The sequence below is a fragment of the Bombina bombina genome, chromosome 2 (assembly GCF_027579735.1).
Source record: "Bombina bombina isolate aBomBom1 chromosome 2, aBomBom1.pri, whole genome shotgun sequence".
Lineage (NCBI taxonomy): Eukaryota > Metazoa > Chordata > Amphibia > Anura > Bombinatoridae > Bombina > Bombina bombina.
The window spans coordinates 177,622,833-177,642,428 of record NC_069500.1 but is presented as its reverse complement, the minus strand read 5'-3'; the positions used below and the strand labels follow the sequence as shown (position 1 = coordinate 177,642,428).

Sequence of the window (19,596 nt, the reverse complement as noted above, 5' to 3'; positions counted from 1 at the left end):
ATTGCAAAGTGGCGTCTAGGGTGAAAGAATTAGCCAATTTGAGAGCATTGATTCTGTCCATAATCTCCTCATAAGGAGGAGAATCACTATCGAGCGCCTTTATCAGTTCATCAAACCAGAAACATGCGGCTGTAGTGACAGGGACAATGCATGAAATTGGTTGCAGAAGGTAACCCTGCTGAACAAACATCTTTTTAAGCAAACCTTCTAATTTTTTATCCATAGGATCTTTGAAAGCACAACTATCCTCTATGGGTATAGTGGTGCGTTTGTTTAAAGTAGAAACCGCTCCCTCGACCTTGGGGACTGTCTGCCATAAGTCCTTTCTGGGGTCGACCATAGGAAACAATTTTTTAAATATGGGGGGAGGGACGAAAGGAATACCGGGCCTTTCCCATTCTTTATTAACAATGTCCGCCACCCGCTTGGGTATAGGAAAAGCTTCTGGGAGCTCCGGCACCTCTAGGAACTTGTCCATTTTACATAGTTTCTCTGGGATGACCAACTTTTCACAATCATCCAGAGTGGATAATACCTCCTTAAGCAGAATGCGGAGATGTTCCAACTTAAATTTAAATGCAATTACATCAGGTTCAGCCTGTTGAGAAATGTTCCCTGAATCAGTAATTTCTCCCTCAGACAAAACCTCCCTGGCCCCCTCAGATTGGGTTAGGGGCCCTTCAGAGATATTAATATCAGCGTCGTCATGCTCTTCAGTAACTAAAACAGAGCAGCCACGCTTACGCTGACAAGGGTTCATTTTGGCTAAAATGTTTTTGACAGAATTATCCATTACAGCCGTTAATTGTTGCATAGTAAGCAGTATTGGCGCGCTAGATGTACTAGGGGCCTCCTGAGTGGGCAAGACTCGTGTAGACGAAGGAGGGAATGATGCAGTACCATGCTTACTCCCCTCACTTGAGGAATCATCTTGGGCATCATTGTCATTATCACATAAATCACATTTATTTAAATGAACAGGAATTCTGGCTTCCCCACATTCAGAACACAGTCTATCTGGTAGTTCAGACATGTTAAACAGGCATAAACTTGATAATAAAGTACAAAAAACGTTTTAAAATAAAACCGTTACTGTCACTTTAAATTTTAAACTGAACACACTTTATTACTGCAATTGCGAAAAAACATGAAGGAATTGTACAAAATTCACCAAATTTTCACCACAGTGTCTTAAAGCCTTAAAAGTATTGCACACCAAATTTGGAAGCTTTAACCCTTAAAATAACGGAACCGGAGCCGTTTTAACACTTTAACCCCTTTACAGTCCCTGGTATCTGCTTTGCTGAGACCCAACCAAGCCCAAAGGGGAATACGATACCAAATGACGCCTTCAGAAAGTCTTTTCTAAGTATCAGAGCTCCTCTCACATGCGACTGCATGCCATGCCTCTCAAAAACAAGTGCGCCACACCGGCGCGAAAATGAGGCTCTGCTTATGCTTTGGGAAAGCCCCAGAGAAATAAGGTGTCTAATACAGTGCCTGCCGATATTATAATATCAATAAACCCAGATAAAATGATTCCTCAAAGCTAAATATGTTTTAAAACTTAATCGATTTAGCCCAGAAAAAGTCTACAATCTTAATAAGCCCTTGTGAAGCCCTTATTTACCATCGTAATAAACATGGCTTACCGGATCCCATAGGGAAAAATGACAGCTTCCAGCATTACATCGTCTTGTTAGAATGTGTCATACCTCAAGCAGCAAGAGACTGCACACTGTTCCCCCAACTGAAGTTAATTGCTCTCAACAGTCCTGTGTGGAACAGCCATGGATTTTAGTTACGGTGCTAAAATCATTTTCCTCATACAAACAGAAATCTTCATCTCTTTTCTGTTTCTGAGTAAATAGTACATACCAGCACTATTTTAAAATAACAAACTCTTGATTGAATAATAAAAACTACAGTTAAACACTAAAAAACTCTAAGCCATCTCCGTGGAGATGTTGCCTGTACAACGGCAAAGAGAATGACAGGGGTAGGCGGAGCCTAGGAGGGATCATGTGACCAGCTTTGCTGGGCTCTTTGCCATTTCCTGTTGGGGAAGAGAATATCCCACAAGTAAGGATGACGCCGTGGACCGGACACACCTATGTTGGAGAAATATCAGTTTATACAAAAATACCCCCTGCACCTCACCACAGCTCTACTGTGGCGCCTACCTGGAGAAGCGGTTTTGCACACAAACTAAGTGGAAAACAAAAACACCCCAAACACATCCCAGCAAGTCATGCTGGTTATATAATAAAAATACCAATCGTTTTACTGCCTCTATGCCTCTCCCAGAGTGTCATATCATGCCATTATAATGTCACTTAGAAAAATAAAAACAAGGGACTCCAGTAACACCCCTTAGTATAACAGGTCTACTGCTTACCCCATTCCCTTACAGGGAAATAAATGCCAGCCAGTTTTGATATATCAAGTCTCCTCAGAAATAAAGGGCTGCACATACCTCAATGCTGCTTGTAGCATGAAACCGTTCTCCACACTGAAGATGTCTCTTGTTTACCTTCAGAAGTCTTGTGGGAACCAGCATGTATCTTAGTTACAGCTGCTAAGATCATCAACCTCAGGGCAGAAATCTACTTCCATATCCCCGAGAAAAATAGTACTCACCGGTACCATTTAAAATAAAAAACTTCTTGATTGAAGAAACTAAAACTAACACCTCACTTTACCATGTCTTCCTAGTTTAACACAGGCAAAGAGAATGACTGGGGGTGGAGGGGAAGGGAGGAGCTATATATACAGCTCTGCTGTGGTGCTCTTTGCCACTTCCTTTTAGAAGGAGGATAATATCCCACAAGTAAGGATGAAATCCGTGGACTCGTCGTATCTTGTAGAAGAAAATACTTACCTTTTCTTTGAGAAACCCAGACCGGTGATACTCCTCTGTACATAGCACAGCAATGACGAAACCGGCTTCCGCCAATCATGGCGTGCACCCCAGAGCATCCATCGATTAGTTGTTGCAGCTCTAATATATATATATGTGTATGTATGAATGTATGTATGTATATGTTTATATGTGTATACATATGTGATTTTAAGAAAAGAGAGACACACTCAGCTGAGACAGAACAAAAGCTAGAATAACTTCCATGCTTGTTCATGTTCAGTGTCACTCAGGGTGCATACTCTTTTAGCACACTATGTCTTTTCACAGAGAAAAAATATCCTGTAGCATATCAGTCTGACCCTGCCCAATAACAGTCCAGCGCCAAAATACCAGGCAATTCTTCTGTGAACAAGAGAAACAACAAACCCCAGACGTACGTTTTGGCCTTCTGTGGGCCTCGTCATTGAGGTGCAGTTGCATCTCTCTAGGGACATGTGTGCAAAGAGTCCACGTCTGGTTTCCCCTTTTACTCTCAGGGTGACCCAAGAGCAATTTGCATAAATAGGAAGAAAGAGAAGCACTCAGCTGAGACAGAACAAAAGCTAGAATAACTTCCATGCCTGTTCATTTTCAGTGTCACTCAGGGTGACGATTGTTTCGGCCTTCTGTGGGCCTCGTCAGCAAGGTACAGTTGCATCTCTCTAAGGGCATGTGTGCAAGGAGTGTCAGGTTAGCGTGTAAGCGATAAGTGTTAGGTTTTTTCCAGTTTGCAAGCTTATTTAAAGTCCATGGGGAGAAAAAGTTAACATGATTGTGATATCCGAAGTCCTCAAGATACTATGACATTAGCAAGTTAAAAAAAAATTACTTTCAAATTGAAATACATGTGCTAATCCAAGCATTTTAAACGTTTACTTCTTATTCTGGAGCTATAAATAACACGCCACTTGTAATGTGGCCATCTGCTTGTTCCATGCTCCCAAGAGAAGCTGGAGCTCAAATTCTGGAACCTAAAAATGAAGCAAATTGCCTGACCATGATGCATGCTACATATAGATTGCATATAGCAGTGCAGAAACTAATTTAAAGCTAGCCCCAACGGGTAACAAACAGGTAAGATAGTGTAAAAAAAACTCACTGGGGTTTTCAGGTGGTTTATTAGTGATTTGCAAAACTCTGGATATTGTGCTAACAAAGAAACAGTTTTTTTAAAGTCCATTTAATAATTCTCACAGATAATCAACATGGTTGTTTACGGTACACTATGTTTGCCAATTCATAAACCGGACACATTGAAAGAGCGCCAATAAATGGTTAGGAAAGAAGAACAAGTATTTTAGACCAACTAATACGGAAAGCTAAATTGTCCTCCCAAAACTTTCTTTAAAGGCTTGAATATTAACAATTTCAACAGAGAGTTGAACAGGATACATACAACAGCACTCGTCCCTTCGATAGTGAAGAAGTATAGAGACGAATCGTTAAGAAAAATAAATATTCTTTAGTATAATAAATAAAAATGGGTAAAAAAACACACATTAAAAACTCAGTGGTTTCTATGTAGCGGAGACCTTGCTAAATACCTACTAGGCTATCGGTACTGACAGTCTCACTTCTTGTATTTATTATGTAGCATACACATGGGGTATAGTTAACTGGAGTTGTACACAAATATTAGCTACAATGCCCTCACTCAAGATGCTAAACTGAATGAAAAAGGTAATGTATTGTATATGACTGCTTAAAGAGGTGTTGCCGATTATGAAGTCCTCAGATTATATATATCATGGTTCAATTGGCACATTAATAAAAAAAAAAGTTGTTATTCACAGTTGCCTGTATATAGATTACCCACTATTTTTTATTGAACATAAAGGTTAATATAAGAGCCACAAGTAGTAAGTTAGTATTTATATGTTACAATTCTCCAGTATCGGAGTTAGCTAAATTATAATAGGCTATCACAGCAACCTAGGTATTAAATGCTTGATGACAGATATATACTGTGTGTATATATATATATATATATATATATATATATATATATATATATATATATACACACACACACACACACACATATACAGTATATATATATATATACACACACACATATACAGTATATATATATATATATATACACACACACACACACATATATATATATATATATATATATATATATACATACACACACACACACATATATATATATATATACATATATAAATATATATATATATATGTGTGTGTGTGTGTTGTTTCATGGGTCAGTATTTGCCGATACCCATGCCTGGATCATATATACAGCCTTTTGTTAAATAATGAACACGATCGATTCTTATAGTAAACTATGTGTTTACTCAGTATTTAGTGTTAGCAAAATGGCTGCTTATTCACTAATCATACGATTGCACTTAGAAAAACGCTCTAACAAGAACCCCTGTTATTGTAGGCTATAAGTTTAACACCAAACTGTATATTCACTTAGCATCTGAGGTTAATGGAGTCCGCTTATTTAATTCTCATATGATTATGTTAGAATAACGCTCTAACAAGAGCCCCTGTGCATGTGTTGCACCCATTATATTACTGATCCCTGTCAGACCTGATATGTGGCTTACATGAAAGCCGCCTAATGTGGTATATAAATTTGAACTTAATAATGCTCCAACATGGAAAACGTTAGGATAACGCTCTAACTAGAACCCCTGTGCACGTGTTGCACCTATTATATTACTGATCCCTGTCAGACCTGATATGTGGCTTACATGAAAGCCGCCTAATACGGTATAAAAAATTGGGCTTAATAATGCTCCAACATAGAAAACCAGAGTACTTTTAAAAAGGGCACCCAATTACCCTCTAACCCCCTTAACATGTTTCACCATATTGGTTTTTTCAAAAGTGATTAATCATGCAATGCTTCATAAGTGTAGGATATGAACTTTACACATCAACTTTAGATAACAGTGGTAAAGACTTGAATTTTTGTTGCTCAAAAAACATAATCTGCCATCTAAAATGTATATGTCTTAAAAAAACAGCACCTCTAAGAACCTCCATTTTGCCTCCAGACAGGCAGAAAGGAAAGAATAATGCCCAGTATTCTGTTCTTCTCTTGGGCTTCTGGGCATGAATGGCTCATTTATTATGGACATGCTAGCTTTCGATAAGTGGAGTCCAATGTTAATAGTTGTATTAGACAAATTGTCTATCATACTTTGAAGACCTCAGAAGACATTTCCTATGACAAATTCTTTTTTTTATTAACATGATTTCTGGTCATATTTTCATCAAAATCAAATTATTATCATGAGCAAGAAATATTGGTTTGCTATATTTAAAACTCTGTACACAGCAAGACTTTTGTATTTATAATTAGTTTATTTTGCCTCCTTTTCATATCATTTAACTTAGAAAATTGTGGGTTTTGCAATTGTGAGAATTGGAAATGTACACTGCAGACTTCCCAAGCCTAATCCATACAATATATCAGTTCTTAAATGGTCTAAATCAACATTATTAGATAAGGCAGTGCAAAAAGATGAAACTTCTGCTAATAAAATTACAGGGGCAAGGGGTCTATTCCAGTAACAATTTGAGCTTAGCCCCTCCAAATAAGGCAAGCGACAGGTGGAGTTTGACCACTAAAAAAACAATTGAAAACTTTCATACCCAACTGATATATTAATTTATTGCAAGACGACAGAAAAGTCTGTTATGTCCCTTTAACAAATGAAGATGCTGTAATACCCATGACCCAACATGTAGCTATTCCCATCATGAGATGTATTTTAAGGCATCTTAGGATATGAACACTTTGTTCTAAATAATTTCCCTTTGCAATACCTACAATATGATTAGAACAAAATATTTACAGCTACTTGTCTTCTGAATTCCAAGAATTAAAAAAAATAACCTTGAAAGATTCAGATTCTGCCAAATGCGTTATTTGTCTTAGGTTATGCTGTTTTATCTGGCAGCAAAAAAATGATTGCCTTAGCTAAATATCAAAATTGCTATTACTGTCTTCATTTTTTGCTGAAATCAATAGTATTAGAAGAAGAAAGTTTTAGAGAATAATCATTTGAAAAAGAGGGTCCACTGCGTCTGCCATGCTGTTACTAAAATGGCTTTGACTTAGCTCCCAATCTCTTTGAAAGATAGAATATCTCAATGCTCTTAAAATTAAAGGGACAGTCTACTCCAGAATTGTTATTGTTTAAAAAGATAGATAACCCTTTAAATACTCATTCCCCTGTTTTGCATAACCAACACAGTTAATATAGTTTTTAACTCTGATTACCTTGTATCTAAGCCTCTGCAGACTGCCCCTTTATTTCAGTTCTTTTGACAGACTTGCATTTAGCCAATCAGTGCCCTCTCATTTGTAATTCCACAGGCATGGTCACAATGTTATCTGTATGGCACACATGAACTTACGCCCTCTACCTGTGAAAAACTGCCAAATGCATTAAAATAAGGGAAGGCCTTCAAGGGTTTAGAAATGTGCATATGAGCCTACCTAGGTTTAGCTTTCAACAAGGAATACAAAGAAAACAAAGCAAAGTTGATGATAAAAGTGAATTGGAAAGTTGTTTAAAATTGCATTTCCTATCGGAATCACGAAAGTTTAATTTTGACTACACTGTCCCTTTAAGTTAGTCTTGAAACACTGCAGAATTGCCTTATGGATAACTGGCAAACAGTACAGTTCATCTGTTTTTATTGTTACACAAAATAACTGTTCTAGAAAATCCCATATTGAGCTTTCACTGCACTGCCGAGTCATTAGATTGTTTCCTGCATGATTAAGTTGTATCTACTTTTCTTTTTAGAAGGTACAGTGATTTGAACTGTGCTTTACATGGTGACTGCAGGCGTCAGAGAACATTGCTGAACACACTTTGGGAGTTCCTCTACCTTTCCCGCTGCTGCTACAGCAGAGCCCAAACTGGAGTAATGAGAGCAGAGTGAGCTAGTGACGGGTCATTAATCCAGGCACTCCAACCTAGCTCACAGGCATCATTTCACCTGTGGTTAAAGAGCAACAACCTATCAACTTGTTTGTCCCAATTGCAAGAAGCTAAAACTAACTTGCATCTGTCTAAAAGAGATACTAAACACAACGTTTTTCTTTCATGATTCAGGCAACTTTAAGCAACTTTCTAATTTACTCCTATTATCAACTTTTCTTTGTTTTCTTTCTATCTTTATTTGAAAAGCAAGAATGTAAACTTAGGAGCTGGCCCAGTTTTGGTTACGCACCTGGGTTGCGCTTGCTGATTGGTGGCTAAAAATACCCACCAATCAGCAAGTGCTATTTAGGGTGCTGAACTAAAAAATGGGCCGGCTCCTTAGCTTAGATAATAGGCGTAAAAACAAAATTCATACTTACCTGATAAAATTCTTTCTTTCCGGATATGGAGTCCACAACGCCATTCCTATTACTAGTGGGAATATCACTCCTGGCCAGCAGGAGACGTAAAAAGAGCACCACAGAAAAGCTGTTAGGTGCCACTCCCCTACCCATAATCCCCAGTCATTCGACTGAAGGGAAATGGAAAAGGAATAACACAATGGTATAGAGGTGCCTGAGGTTTAGTCAAAAATAACCGTCTTAATAAAGGGTGGGGGTCATGGATTCTCCATATACAGAAAGAAATAAATTTATCAGGTAAGCATACATTTTGTTTTCTTTCCTAAGATATGGAGAGTCCACAACGTCATTCCAATTACTAGTGGGAACCAATACCCAAGCTAGAGGACACAGAATGAATAGGGAGGGAGAACAAGACAAGCATACCTAAACAGAAGGCACCACCAGTTGAAGAACCTTTCTCTGAAGAGGCCTTGGCCGAGGCAAAAGTATCAAAATTTGTAAAAAGTATGCAGAGAGGACCAAGTTGCAGCCTTGCAAATCTGTTCCACAGAAGCTTCATTTTTGAAAGCCCAAGAAGAGGAGACATCTCTAGTGGAATGAGCTGTAATTCTCTCAGGAGGCTGCTATCCAGCAGTCTCATAAGCAAAACATAATCATACTTCTCAATCCTTTGTTGCCTGAAGGTAGAATTTTAGAGCATGCACAACATCCAAGTTGTGCAACAGACATTCTTTATGAGAAGGATTGGGACAGAGAGAAGGAACAACAATTTCCTGATTAATATTTCTATCCGAAACCACTATAGGAAGAAACCCGTATTTAATACGGAGAACCACCTTATCCGCATGAAAGATAAGGTACTGGTCTCTGGTAGTCAGTACATATTAACAAGAGCAATTTCTGAATATGACTCTGCACTCCTATTGCATATAATTATTACTCTTTCTGATTTAGGAGCAGTGGGTGCACCACTTCATGTGAGCCTAATATTGTGGCCAGTACACCTCCCAACCCCGGGAATATACACTATGAGTAGTCCACTTACTCCAGTAGTGAACATTACAGTGCCAGTGTGTTACAATATTACTAGTCTGGGACATGATTCCAATACCACTGACTACATAGCAAAGCATTGATTGAGTTGTACAGGACGGTACAACATTGTGTTTTTATGTTTCTATTTCTTTTTTATAATTAATAAAAGTTAAGTTTTAACCTTGGCAATCCGGAAGTCAATCAATATATCCTTTCTCCACTGGTAATATTGTACTGATTCAATTTGAGTGTTGTTGAGTGCTATGTATGTACATACTCTCCAGTGATTCACTGGTTTCTTGTGTAATTAGTCTCTCCTTGTGTACAGCACCTGCCTTATGTTATACCTAGATACAGTCCACTAAACAGTAGTACTGGACCTAAAATTGATATAGGTTTTTAGGCAACAACACTAGTAGTGCCATCGTTTATCTTGTTCTTTCTTTCAAGATTTGAATAGAATCCTAGACCCTGTTCCCTTACTGGTACTGGAACAATTACTTCCAGGGAGGAAAGGTCCTGAACGCAGTTCAAGAATGCCTCTCTTTTTACCTGGTATGCAGATAATCTTGTGAGGTGGAATCTGCCCCTGGGAGGGAAAGTTTTGAATTCTATTTTGTAACCCTGAGATACTAAGTCCACAGCCCAAAGATCTGGGATATCTCGTCTCCATGCTTGACAAAACAGGGAAAGTCTGCCCCCAACTTGATCCGATCCCGGATCGGGGGCCGACCCTTGATGCAGACTTAGACTCAGCTGAGGGTTTCTTTGATTGCTTCCCCTAATTCCAAGACTGATTGGGCTTCCAAGAAGACTTTGACTGCTCCTGCTTGGGAGAGGAAGACTTTTGTTTGAAGTTACGAAAGGAACAAAAAATACTTTGACTTTCCTTTGAGTCTGTTCTTCTTGTCTTGTGGTAGAAAAGACCCTTTTCCACCTGTAATATCAGAAAATATTTCTCCCAGACCAGGCCCGAACAAAGTCTTATCCTTGTAAGGAAGTGTCAGAAGCTTTGACTTAGAAGAAACATCAGCTGACCAAGATTTTAGCCACAATGCCCTGCGGGCTAGGACAGTAAAGCCAGACATCTTGGCTCCCAGTCTAACAACTTGCATGTCAGATATAAAGGAATTAGCTAGTTTAAGAGCCTTAATCCTATCTTGTTTCTCCTCCAACAGAGTCTCTACTAAAATTGATTAGGCGTCGCACCAATAAGATGCCGCACTTGCTACTGTGGCAATACAAACTGCAGGTTGCCATTGAAGACCTTGATGAACATACATCTTCTTCAACTAAGCTTCCAGCTTTTTGTACATGGGATCCTTAAAGGAGCAGCTATCCTCTATAGGGATCGTAGTTCTCTTAGCCAGAGTAGAAATGGCCCCATCTACTATGAATACTGTGCGATCAGCCAATCAGATTGAGCTCGCATTCTATTGGCTGTTCCGATCAGCCAATAGAATGCAAGCTCAATCTGATTGGCTGATTGGATCAGCCAATCGGATTGAACTTGATTCTGATTGGCTGATTCCATCAGCCAATCAGAATATTCCTACCTTAATTCCTATCAGCCAATCGAAATTCGAGGGACGCCATCTTGGATGACGTCATTTAAAGGAACCGTCATTCGTCGTTCAGTCGTCGGCCAGGATGGATGTTCCGCGGTGGAGGTCTTCAGGATGCTGCCGCTTCGCTCCGGATGGATGCCGCTTGGATGAAGACTTCAATCGGATGGAAGACCTCTTCTGCCCCGCTTGGATGAAGACTTCAGCCGGATCATGGACCTCTTCAGCCCCCCGCTTGGGCTTGGATCAGGACATCGGAGGAGCTCTTCTGGACGGATCGGTGTGATACCCGGTGAGGTGAAGACAAGGTAGGATGATCTTCAGGGGCTTAGTGTTAGGTTTATTTAAGGGGGTTTGGGTTAGATTAGGGGTATGTGGGTGGTGGGTTGTAATGTTGGGGGGCTTGGGTATTGTATGTTTTTTTTTACAGGCAAAAGAGCTGTATTTCTTGGGGCATGCCCCGGCAAAGGGCTCTGTTCAGGGCTGGTAAGGTAAAAGAGCTTTGAACTTTAGTAATTTAGAATAGGGTAGGGCATTTTTTTATTTTGGGGGCTTAGAGTAGGTGTAATTAGTTTAAAATTGTTGTAATATTTTTCTTATGTTTGTAAATATTTTTTTATTTTTTGTAACTTAGTTCTTTTTTATTTTTTGTACTTTAGCTAGTTTATTTAATTGTATTTATTTGTAGCAATTGCATTTAATTAATTTATTGATAGTGTAGTGTTAGGTTAATTGTAGGTAGTTTATTTAATTAATTTATTGATAGTCTAGTGTTAGGTTTAATTGTAACTTAGGTTAGGATTTCTTTTACAGGTAAATTTGTAATTATTTTAACTATTTTAGCTATTAAATAGTTCTTAACTATTTAATAGCTATTGTACCTGGTTAAAATAAATACAAAGTTACCTGTAAAATAAATATAAATCCTAAAATAGCTATAATATAATTATAATTTATATTGTAGCTATATTAGGATTTATTTTACAGGTAAGTATTTAGCTTTAAATAGGAATAATTTATTTAATAAGAGTTAATTAATTTCGTTAGATTTAAATTATATTTAACTTAGGGGGGTGTTAGTGTTAGGGTTAGACTTAGCTTTAGGGGTTAATACATTTATTAGAATAGCGGTGAGCTCCAGTCGGCAGATTAGGGGTTAATGTTTGAAGTTAGGTGTCGGCGATGTTAGGGAGGGCAGATTAGGGGTTAATACTATTTATGATAGGGTTAGTGAGGCGGATTAGGGGTTAATAACTTTATTATAGTAGCGCTCAGGTCCGGTCGGCAGATTAGGGGTTAATAAGTGTAGGCAGGTGGAGGCGACGTTGAGGGGGCAGATTAGGGGTTAATAAATATAATATAGGGGTCGGCGGTGTTAGGGGCAGCAGATTAGGGGTACATAAGGATAACTTAAGTAGAGGCGCTTTGCAGTCGGCAGATTAGGGGTTAATTATTGTAGGTAGCTGGCTGCGACGTTGTGGGGGGCAGGTTAGGGGTTAATAAATATAATACAGGGGTCGGCGGTGTTAGGGGCAGCAGATTAGGGGTACATAAGGATAACGTAGGTGGCGGTCGGCAGATTAGGGGTTAAAAAAAATTATTCGAGTGTCGGCGATGTGGGGGGACCTCGGTTTAGGGGTACATAGGTAGTTTATGGGTGTTAGTGTACTTTAGAGTACAGTAGTTAAGAGCTTTATAAACCGGCGTTAGCCCAGAAAGCTCTTAACTACTGACTTTTTTCCTGCGGCTGGAGTTAGATTTCTAACGCTCACTTCAGACACGACTCTAAATACCGGAGTTAGAAAAATCCCATTGAAAAAATAGGATACGCAATTGACGTAAGGGGATCTGCGGTATGGAAAAGTTGCGGATGAAAAGTGAGCGTTAGACCCTATTTTGAGTGACTCCAAATACCGGCGGTAGCCTAAAACCAGCGTTAGGAGCCTCTAACGCTGGTTTTCACGGCTAACGCCAAACTCCAAATCTAGGTCTATGCCTTTAAAGGCAGATAATAATTTAACTACCGACCACATGTGTAATGGAGCTATTTTTTAAGCAAAGTGAGACTGATAGGGAATAAAATTAAAAATGACTTTTTCCAGTAATCCAGGTGTGCCTTTGAAGTTCATAAATAACAATCTCCAGAAGGATAATAATTCCATAGGGCTCCTAACAATAACTGATTTAATAATTGGAAATGAGACCAGGTTTAAAGGACTCAATAACAGCAGTTGGAGATATACAATAGTCTAAGAATAAATAAGAAAAAAACAAAAGCAGAGACTTTTATAGAAAATATATTAATCTTTCTGTGCAGTAGACAAGTTGTAAAATGAAACTGGGAAACCACTATCCAAATTTACTCACAAAGCTTTCCAAAACAATAATAAAGATGACCGTGCGCATAAAGTGCACCTCTTTTTTTTTTTTTTTTTTTTTTAAATGTTTAGACAACAATTTAAATTACATACCCATTACATAAATATGTTGCCGATACAAAACATGATCCTAACTAGCATATCATAGATAATTCACAATTCTTACATGTTCAGCACTTATTCTATAAGACACCTTATATAGCAGGAATTGGGATACTCGAATAAAAGCTAAATGCACCAGAATTTGACAAACCTGGTGCTAAAAAGAGAAAATATTTTGTATATTTTAGATAAAGTACACACGTTTATTTACCTGAGCTTCCACTTCATTTAAACTGCATAAAGGTGGCTGCCCCTTTGTGACCAGAATTCTGTTCACTGCTTCTCGAGATAGCTTTCCAGGAAGGTAATAATTTAGTGGGAATGGAGTCCGCGAGGCATACCATGGTCTTGTCACATTAGAATAATTTTCTGTATCAACCCAAAATGTATGTAGCTGTAAAAAAAAAATATGACGATGGCAATATTAGTGCAAATGGTATATCAACGTGAACTTTCAGTATGTGCATAAAAGGTCATTCCCTGAACTCTGTAATCACTTAGTAACTGGAGATGTGTTATTATTTCTCAGAAAAGGCATTAGCAATAATTATTACACAAATAACATCAACAATTATATCAAATAGTTACAAAACAAGCAGCGCTGGTATTGGAGTGCGGTAATGAGCTAAATTTTGCTCACCGCTCACTTACATGCAGCGCTGGTATTACGAGTTTTCAGAAACCCGTCGTTAAAGGGACAGTCAAGTCCCAAAAAAACTTTCATGTTTTAAATAGGAAATGCAATTTTAAACAACTTCCCAATTTACTTTTATCACCAATTTTGCTTTGTTCTCTTGGTATTCTTAGTTGAAAGCTAAAACTAGGAGGTTCATATGCTAATTTCTTAGACCTTGAAGACTGCTTCTAATCTGAATACATTTTGACCACTAGAGGGCATTAGTTCACATGTTTCATATAGCTAACATTGAGCTCATGCACGTAAAGTGACCAAAGACTGAGCACTGATTGGCTAAACCGCATGTCTGTCAAAAGAAATGAAATAAGGGGGCAGTCAGCATAAGCTTAGATACAAGATAATTACAGAGGTAAAACGTGTATTATTATAACTGTGTTGGTTATGCAAAACTGGGGAATGGGTAATAAAGGGATTATCTTTCTTTTTAAACAACAAAAATTCTGGTGTTGACTATCCCTTTAAAAGGCAAGAAGTGAGCGTTGAGCAACATTTAGCTCATTACCGCACTCCAATACCAGCGCTGCTTAAGTCAGCGGTGAGCTGGTCGTACGTGCTCGTGCACGATTTCCCCATAGGAATCAACAGGGAGAGCCGGCTGAGAAAAAGTCTAACACCTGCAAAAAAGCAGCATAAAACTCCTTAATGCAGTCTTATTGATTCCTATGGGGAAACAAAAGTTATGTCTACACCTAACACCCTAACATGAACCCCGAGTCTAAACACCCCTAATCTTACACTTATTAACCCTAATCTGCCACCCCCGACATCTGCATTATATTTATTAACCCCTAATCTGCCGCTCCGGACATCGCCGCCACCTACATTATATTTATGAACCCCTAATCTGCTGCCCCCAACATCGCTGACACCTACATTATATTTATTAACCCCTAATCTGCCGCTCCGGACATCGCCGCCACCTACATTATATTTATGAACCCCTAATCTGCTGCCCCCAACATCGCTGACACCTACATTATATTTATTAACCCCTAATCTGCCGCCTCCAATGTCGCCGCCACCTACCTACACTTATTAACCCTAATCTGCCACCCCCGACATTGCCGCCACCTGCATTATATTTATTAACCCCTAATCTGCCGCTCCAGACACCGCCGCCACCTACATTATATTTATGAACCCCTAATCTGCTGCCCCCAACATCGCTGACACCTACATTATATTTATTAACCCCTAATCTACCACCCCCAACGTCGCCGCCACTATAACATATTAACCCCTAAACCGCCGAACTCCCGCCTCGCAAACAATAGTTAAATATTATTAAGCCTTAATCTGCCGTCCCTAACATCGACGCCACATACCTACATTTATTAACCCCTAATCTGCTGCCCCCAACATTGCTGCCACTATATTAAAGTTATTAACCCCTAAATCTAAGTCTAACCCTAACACCCCCTAACTTGAATATAATTTAAATAAGTCTAAATAAAATTCCTATCATTAACTAAATTATTCCTATTTAAAACTAAATACCTATAAAATAAACCCTAAGATAGCTACAATATAACTAATAGTTACATTGTAGCTAGCTTATGATTTATTTTTATTTTACAGGCAAATTTGTATTTATTTTAACTAGGTAGAATAGTTATTAACTATTTAATAACTACCTAGCTAAAATAAATACAAAAAGTACCTGTAAAATAAAACCTAACCTAAGTTACACTAACACCTAACACTACGCTATAATTAAATAAATTAACTAAATTAACAACAATTAAATCAATTAAATTAAATTAGCTAAAGTACAAAAAAACAAACACTAAATTACAGAAAATATTAAACAAATTACAAGATAATTTAAACTAATTACACCTAATCTAATAGCCCTATCAAAATAAAAAAGCCCCCCCCGCCCAAAAAAAAACAAAACCCTAGCCTAAACTAAACTACCAATAGCCCTTAAAAGGGCCTTTTGCGGGGCATTGCCCCAAAGTAATCAGCTCTTTTCCTGAAAAAAATAAATAAAAATACAAACAACCCCCCAACAGTAAAACCTACCACCCACACAACCAACCCCCCAAATAAAATACTAACTAAAAAAACCTAAGCTCCCCAATGCCCTGAAAAGGGCATTTGGATGGGCATTGCCCTTAAAAGGGCAGTTAGCTCTTTTGCAAGCCAAAAGTCCCTAACATAAAAATAAAACCCACCCAATACACCCTTAAAAAAACCCAACACTAACCCCATGAAGATCGACTTACCGGGAGAAGTCTTCATCCAAGCGGGCCGAAGTCCTCAATGAAGCCGGGAGAAGTCTTCATCCAAGCCGGGCAAAGTGGTCCTCCAGACGGGCAGAAGTCTTCATCCAGACGGCATCTTCTATCTTTATCCATCCGGCACGGAGCGGGTCCATCTTCAAGCCATCCAGCACGGAGCATCCTCTTCCAACGAAATCTTCTTACTAAATGACGGTTCCTTTAAGTGACGTCATCCAAGATGGCGTCCCTTAGATTCCGACTGGCTGATAGAACTCTATCAGCCAATCGGAATTAAGGTAGAAAAAATCCTATTGGCTGATGCAATCAGCCAATAGTATTGAACTTCAATCCTATTGGCTGATCTAATCAGCCAATAGGATTGAGTTCGCATTCTATTGGCTGTTCCAATCCTATTTTTTCTACCTTAATTCTGATTGGCTGATAGAATTCTATCAGCCAATCGGAATCTAAGGGACGCCATCTTGGATGACGTCACTTAAAGGAACCGTCATTTTGTAAGAAGACTTCGTTGGAAGAGGATGCTCCGTGCCGGATGTCTTGAAGATGGACCAGCTCCGCGCCGGATGGATGAAGATAGAAGATGCCGTCTGGAGGACCACTTCGGCCCGGCTTGGATGAAGACTTCTCCCGGTAAGTCGATCTTCAGGGGGTTAGTGTTAGGTTTTTTTAAGGGTGTATTGGGTGAGTTTTATTTTTAGGTTAGGGACTTTGGGTTGCAAAAGAGCTAACTGCCCTTTTAAGGGCAATGCTCATCCAAATGGGGAGCTTAGGTTTTTTTAGCTAGTATTTTATTTGGGGGGTTGGTTGTGTGGGTGGTGGGTTTTACTGTTGGGGGGGTTGTTTGTATTTTTTTTCAGGTAAAAGAGCTGATTACTTTGGGGCAATGCCCCGCAAAAGGCCCTATTAAGGGCTATTGGTAGTTTAGTTTAGGCTAGGGTTTTTTTTTTTATTTTGGGGGGGCTTTTTTTTATTTTGATAGGGCTATTAGATTAGGTGTAATTAGTTTAAATATCTTGTAATTTGTTTATTATTTTCTGTAATTTAGTGTTGTTTTTTTTGTACTTTAGCTAATTTAATTCAATTGTTGTTAATTTAGTTAATTTATTTAATTATAGTGTAGTGTTAGGTGTTAGTGTAACTTAGGTTAGGTTTTATTTTACAGGTACTTTTGTATTTATTTTAGATAGGTAGTTATTAAATAGTTAATAACTATTTAATAACTATTCTACCTAGTTAAAATAAATACAAACTTGCCTGTAAAATAAAAATAAACCCTAAGCTAGCTACAATGTAACTATTAGTTATATTGTAGCTAGCTTAGGGTTTATTTTATAGGTAAGTATTTAGTTTTAAATAGGAATAATTTAGTTAATGATAGGAATTTTATTTAGACTTTCCTGATTAATATTCTTATTAGAAACAACCTTAGGGAGGAAACCAGGTTTGGTACGTAAAACCACCTTATCAGAATGGAAGATAAGATAAGGTGAATCACATTGTAATGCTGAAAACTCTACTAGCAGAAGAAATAGCAACCAAAAACAAAACTTTCCAAGATAACAGCTTAATATCTATGGAATGCAAAGGTTCAAACGGAACCCCTTGAAGAACATTAAAAACTAAATTCAAACTCCAGGGCGGAGCAATTGGTCTAAATACAGGCTTAATTCTGGTTAGAGCCTGACAAAAAGACTGAACATCTGGAACATCTGCCAAACGTTTGTGTAGCAAAATCGACAAAGCAGAAATCTGTCCCTTTAAGGAACTCGCTGATAACCCTTTCTCCAATCCTTCTTGGAGAAAAGACAGAATCCTGGGAATCCTAACTTTTCTCCATGAGTAGTCCTTGGATTCACACCAAAAAAGATATTTACGGCATATCTTATGATAGATTTTTCTAGTGACAAGCTTACGTGCCTGTATCAAAGTATCAATGACCGAATCTGAGAATCCCCGCTTAGATAAAATCAAGCGTTCAATCTCCAAGCAGTCAGCTGCAGAGAATTTAGATTTGGATGTTGGAAAGGTCCTTGAATGAGAAGGTCCTGTCTCAATGGATGTTTCCACGGTGGCAGAGCAGACATGGCCACTAGATCCGCATACCAAGTCCTGCGTGGCCACACAGGCGCGATCAGAATTACTGAAGCTCTCTTCTGTTTGATCCGAGCAATCACGCATGGAAGGAGAGGAAACGGTGGAAACACATAAGCTAGGCTGAACAACCAAGGCACTGCCAAGGCATCTATCAGTTCGGCCTGAGGATCCCTCAACCTGGATCCGTATCTTGGAAGCTTGGCGTTCTGTCGAGATGCCATCAGATCCAATTCCGGTCTGCCCCATCGGAGAATCAGTGAGGCAAACACCTCCGGGTGGAGTTCCCACTCCCCCGGATGAAAAGTCTGTCGACTTAGAAAATCCGCTTCCCAGTTCTCTACTCCTGGGATGTATATTGCCGACAGATAACAAGAGTGGGCCTCCGCCCATCAAATTATCTTGGATACTTCTATCATCGCCAAGGAACTCCTCGTTCCCCCCTGATGATTGATTTAAGCCACAGTCGTGATATTGTCTGACTGGAATCTGAGGAATTTGGCCAAAGCCAACTGAGGCCACGCCTGAAGCGCATTGAATATTGCTCTCAATTCCAGAATATTGATTGGAAGTAGAGACTCCACCTGAGTCCATACACCCTGAGCCTTCAGGGAATTCCAGACTGCACCCCAGCCCAGTAGGCTGGTGTCCGTTGTCACTATCACCCACGAGGGTCTGTGGAAACACGTCCCCTGGGACAGATGATCCGGTGACAACCACCAAAGAAGAGAGTCTCTGGTCTCTTGATCCAGATTTATCTGAGGAGATAAATTTGCATAGTCCCCATTCCACTGTCTGAGCATGAACAGCTGCAGTGGTCTGAGATGAAAACGAGCAAACGGAATGATGTCCATTGCCGCTACCATTAATCCAATTACCTCCATACACTAAGCTACTGATGGCCGAGGATTGGACTGAAGGGCTCGACAAGTATTTAGAATTTTTTATTTTCTGATCTCCGTCAGAAATATTTTCATGTCTATAGAGTCTATCAGAGTTCCCAAGAAGGGAACCCTTGTCCGTGGAACTAGTGAACTCTTTTCTAGGTTCACCTTCCATCCGTGAGTTCTCAGAAAGGACAACACTGTGTCTGTATGAGATTTCGTCAGATGATAAGTCGACGCCTGAATTAAAATATCGTCCACATAACAAAATTTATGCTTACCTGATAAATTCCTTTCTCCTGTAGTGTGGTCAGTCCACGGGTCATCATTACTTCTGGGATATTAACTC

At 39.0% G+C, this 19,596-nt stretch overlaps 1 protein-coding gene across 2 annotated transcripts in view; it reads right to left on the bottom strand.

Moving 5' to 3' along the window:
* MTX3 (metaxin 3) overlaps positions 1-19,596 on the bottom strand; it is a 190,628-nt gene that overhangs the window by 74,177 nt on the left and 96,855 nt on the right. For both annotated transcript variants that reach the window (XM_053701359.1, XM_053701358.1), the window contains exon 5: positions 13,541-13,723. In XM_053701359.1, coding sequence (XP_053557334.1) covers positions 13,541-13,723 — 183 coding nt within the window. The remainder of the gene's footprint in view (positions 1-13,540; positions 13,724-19,596) is intronic.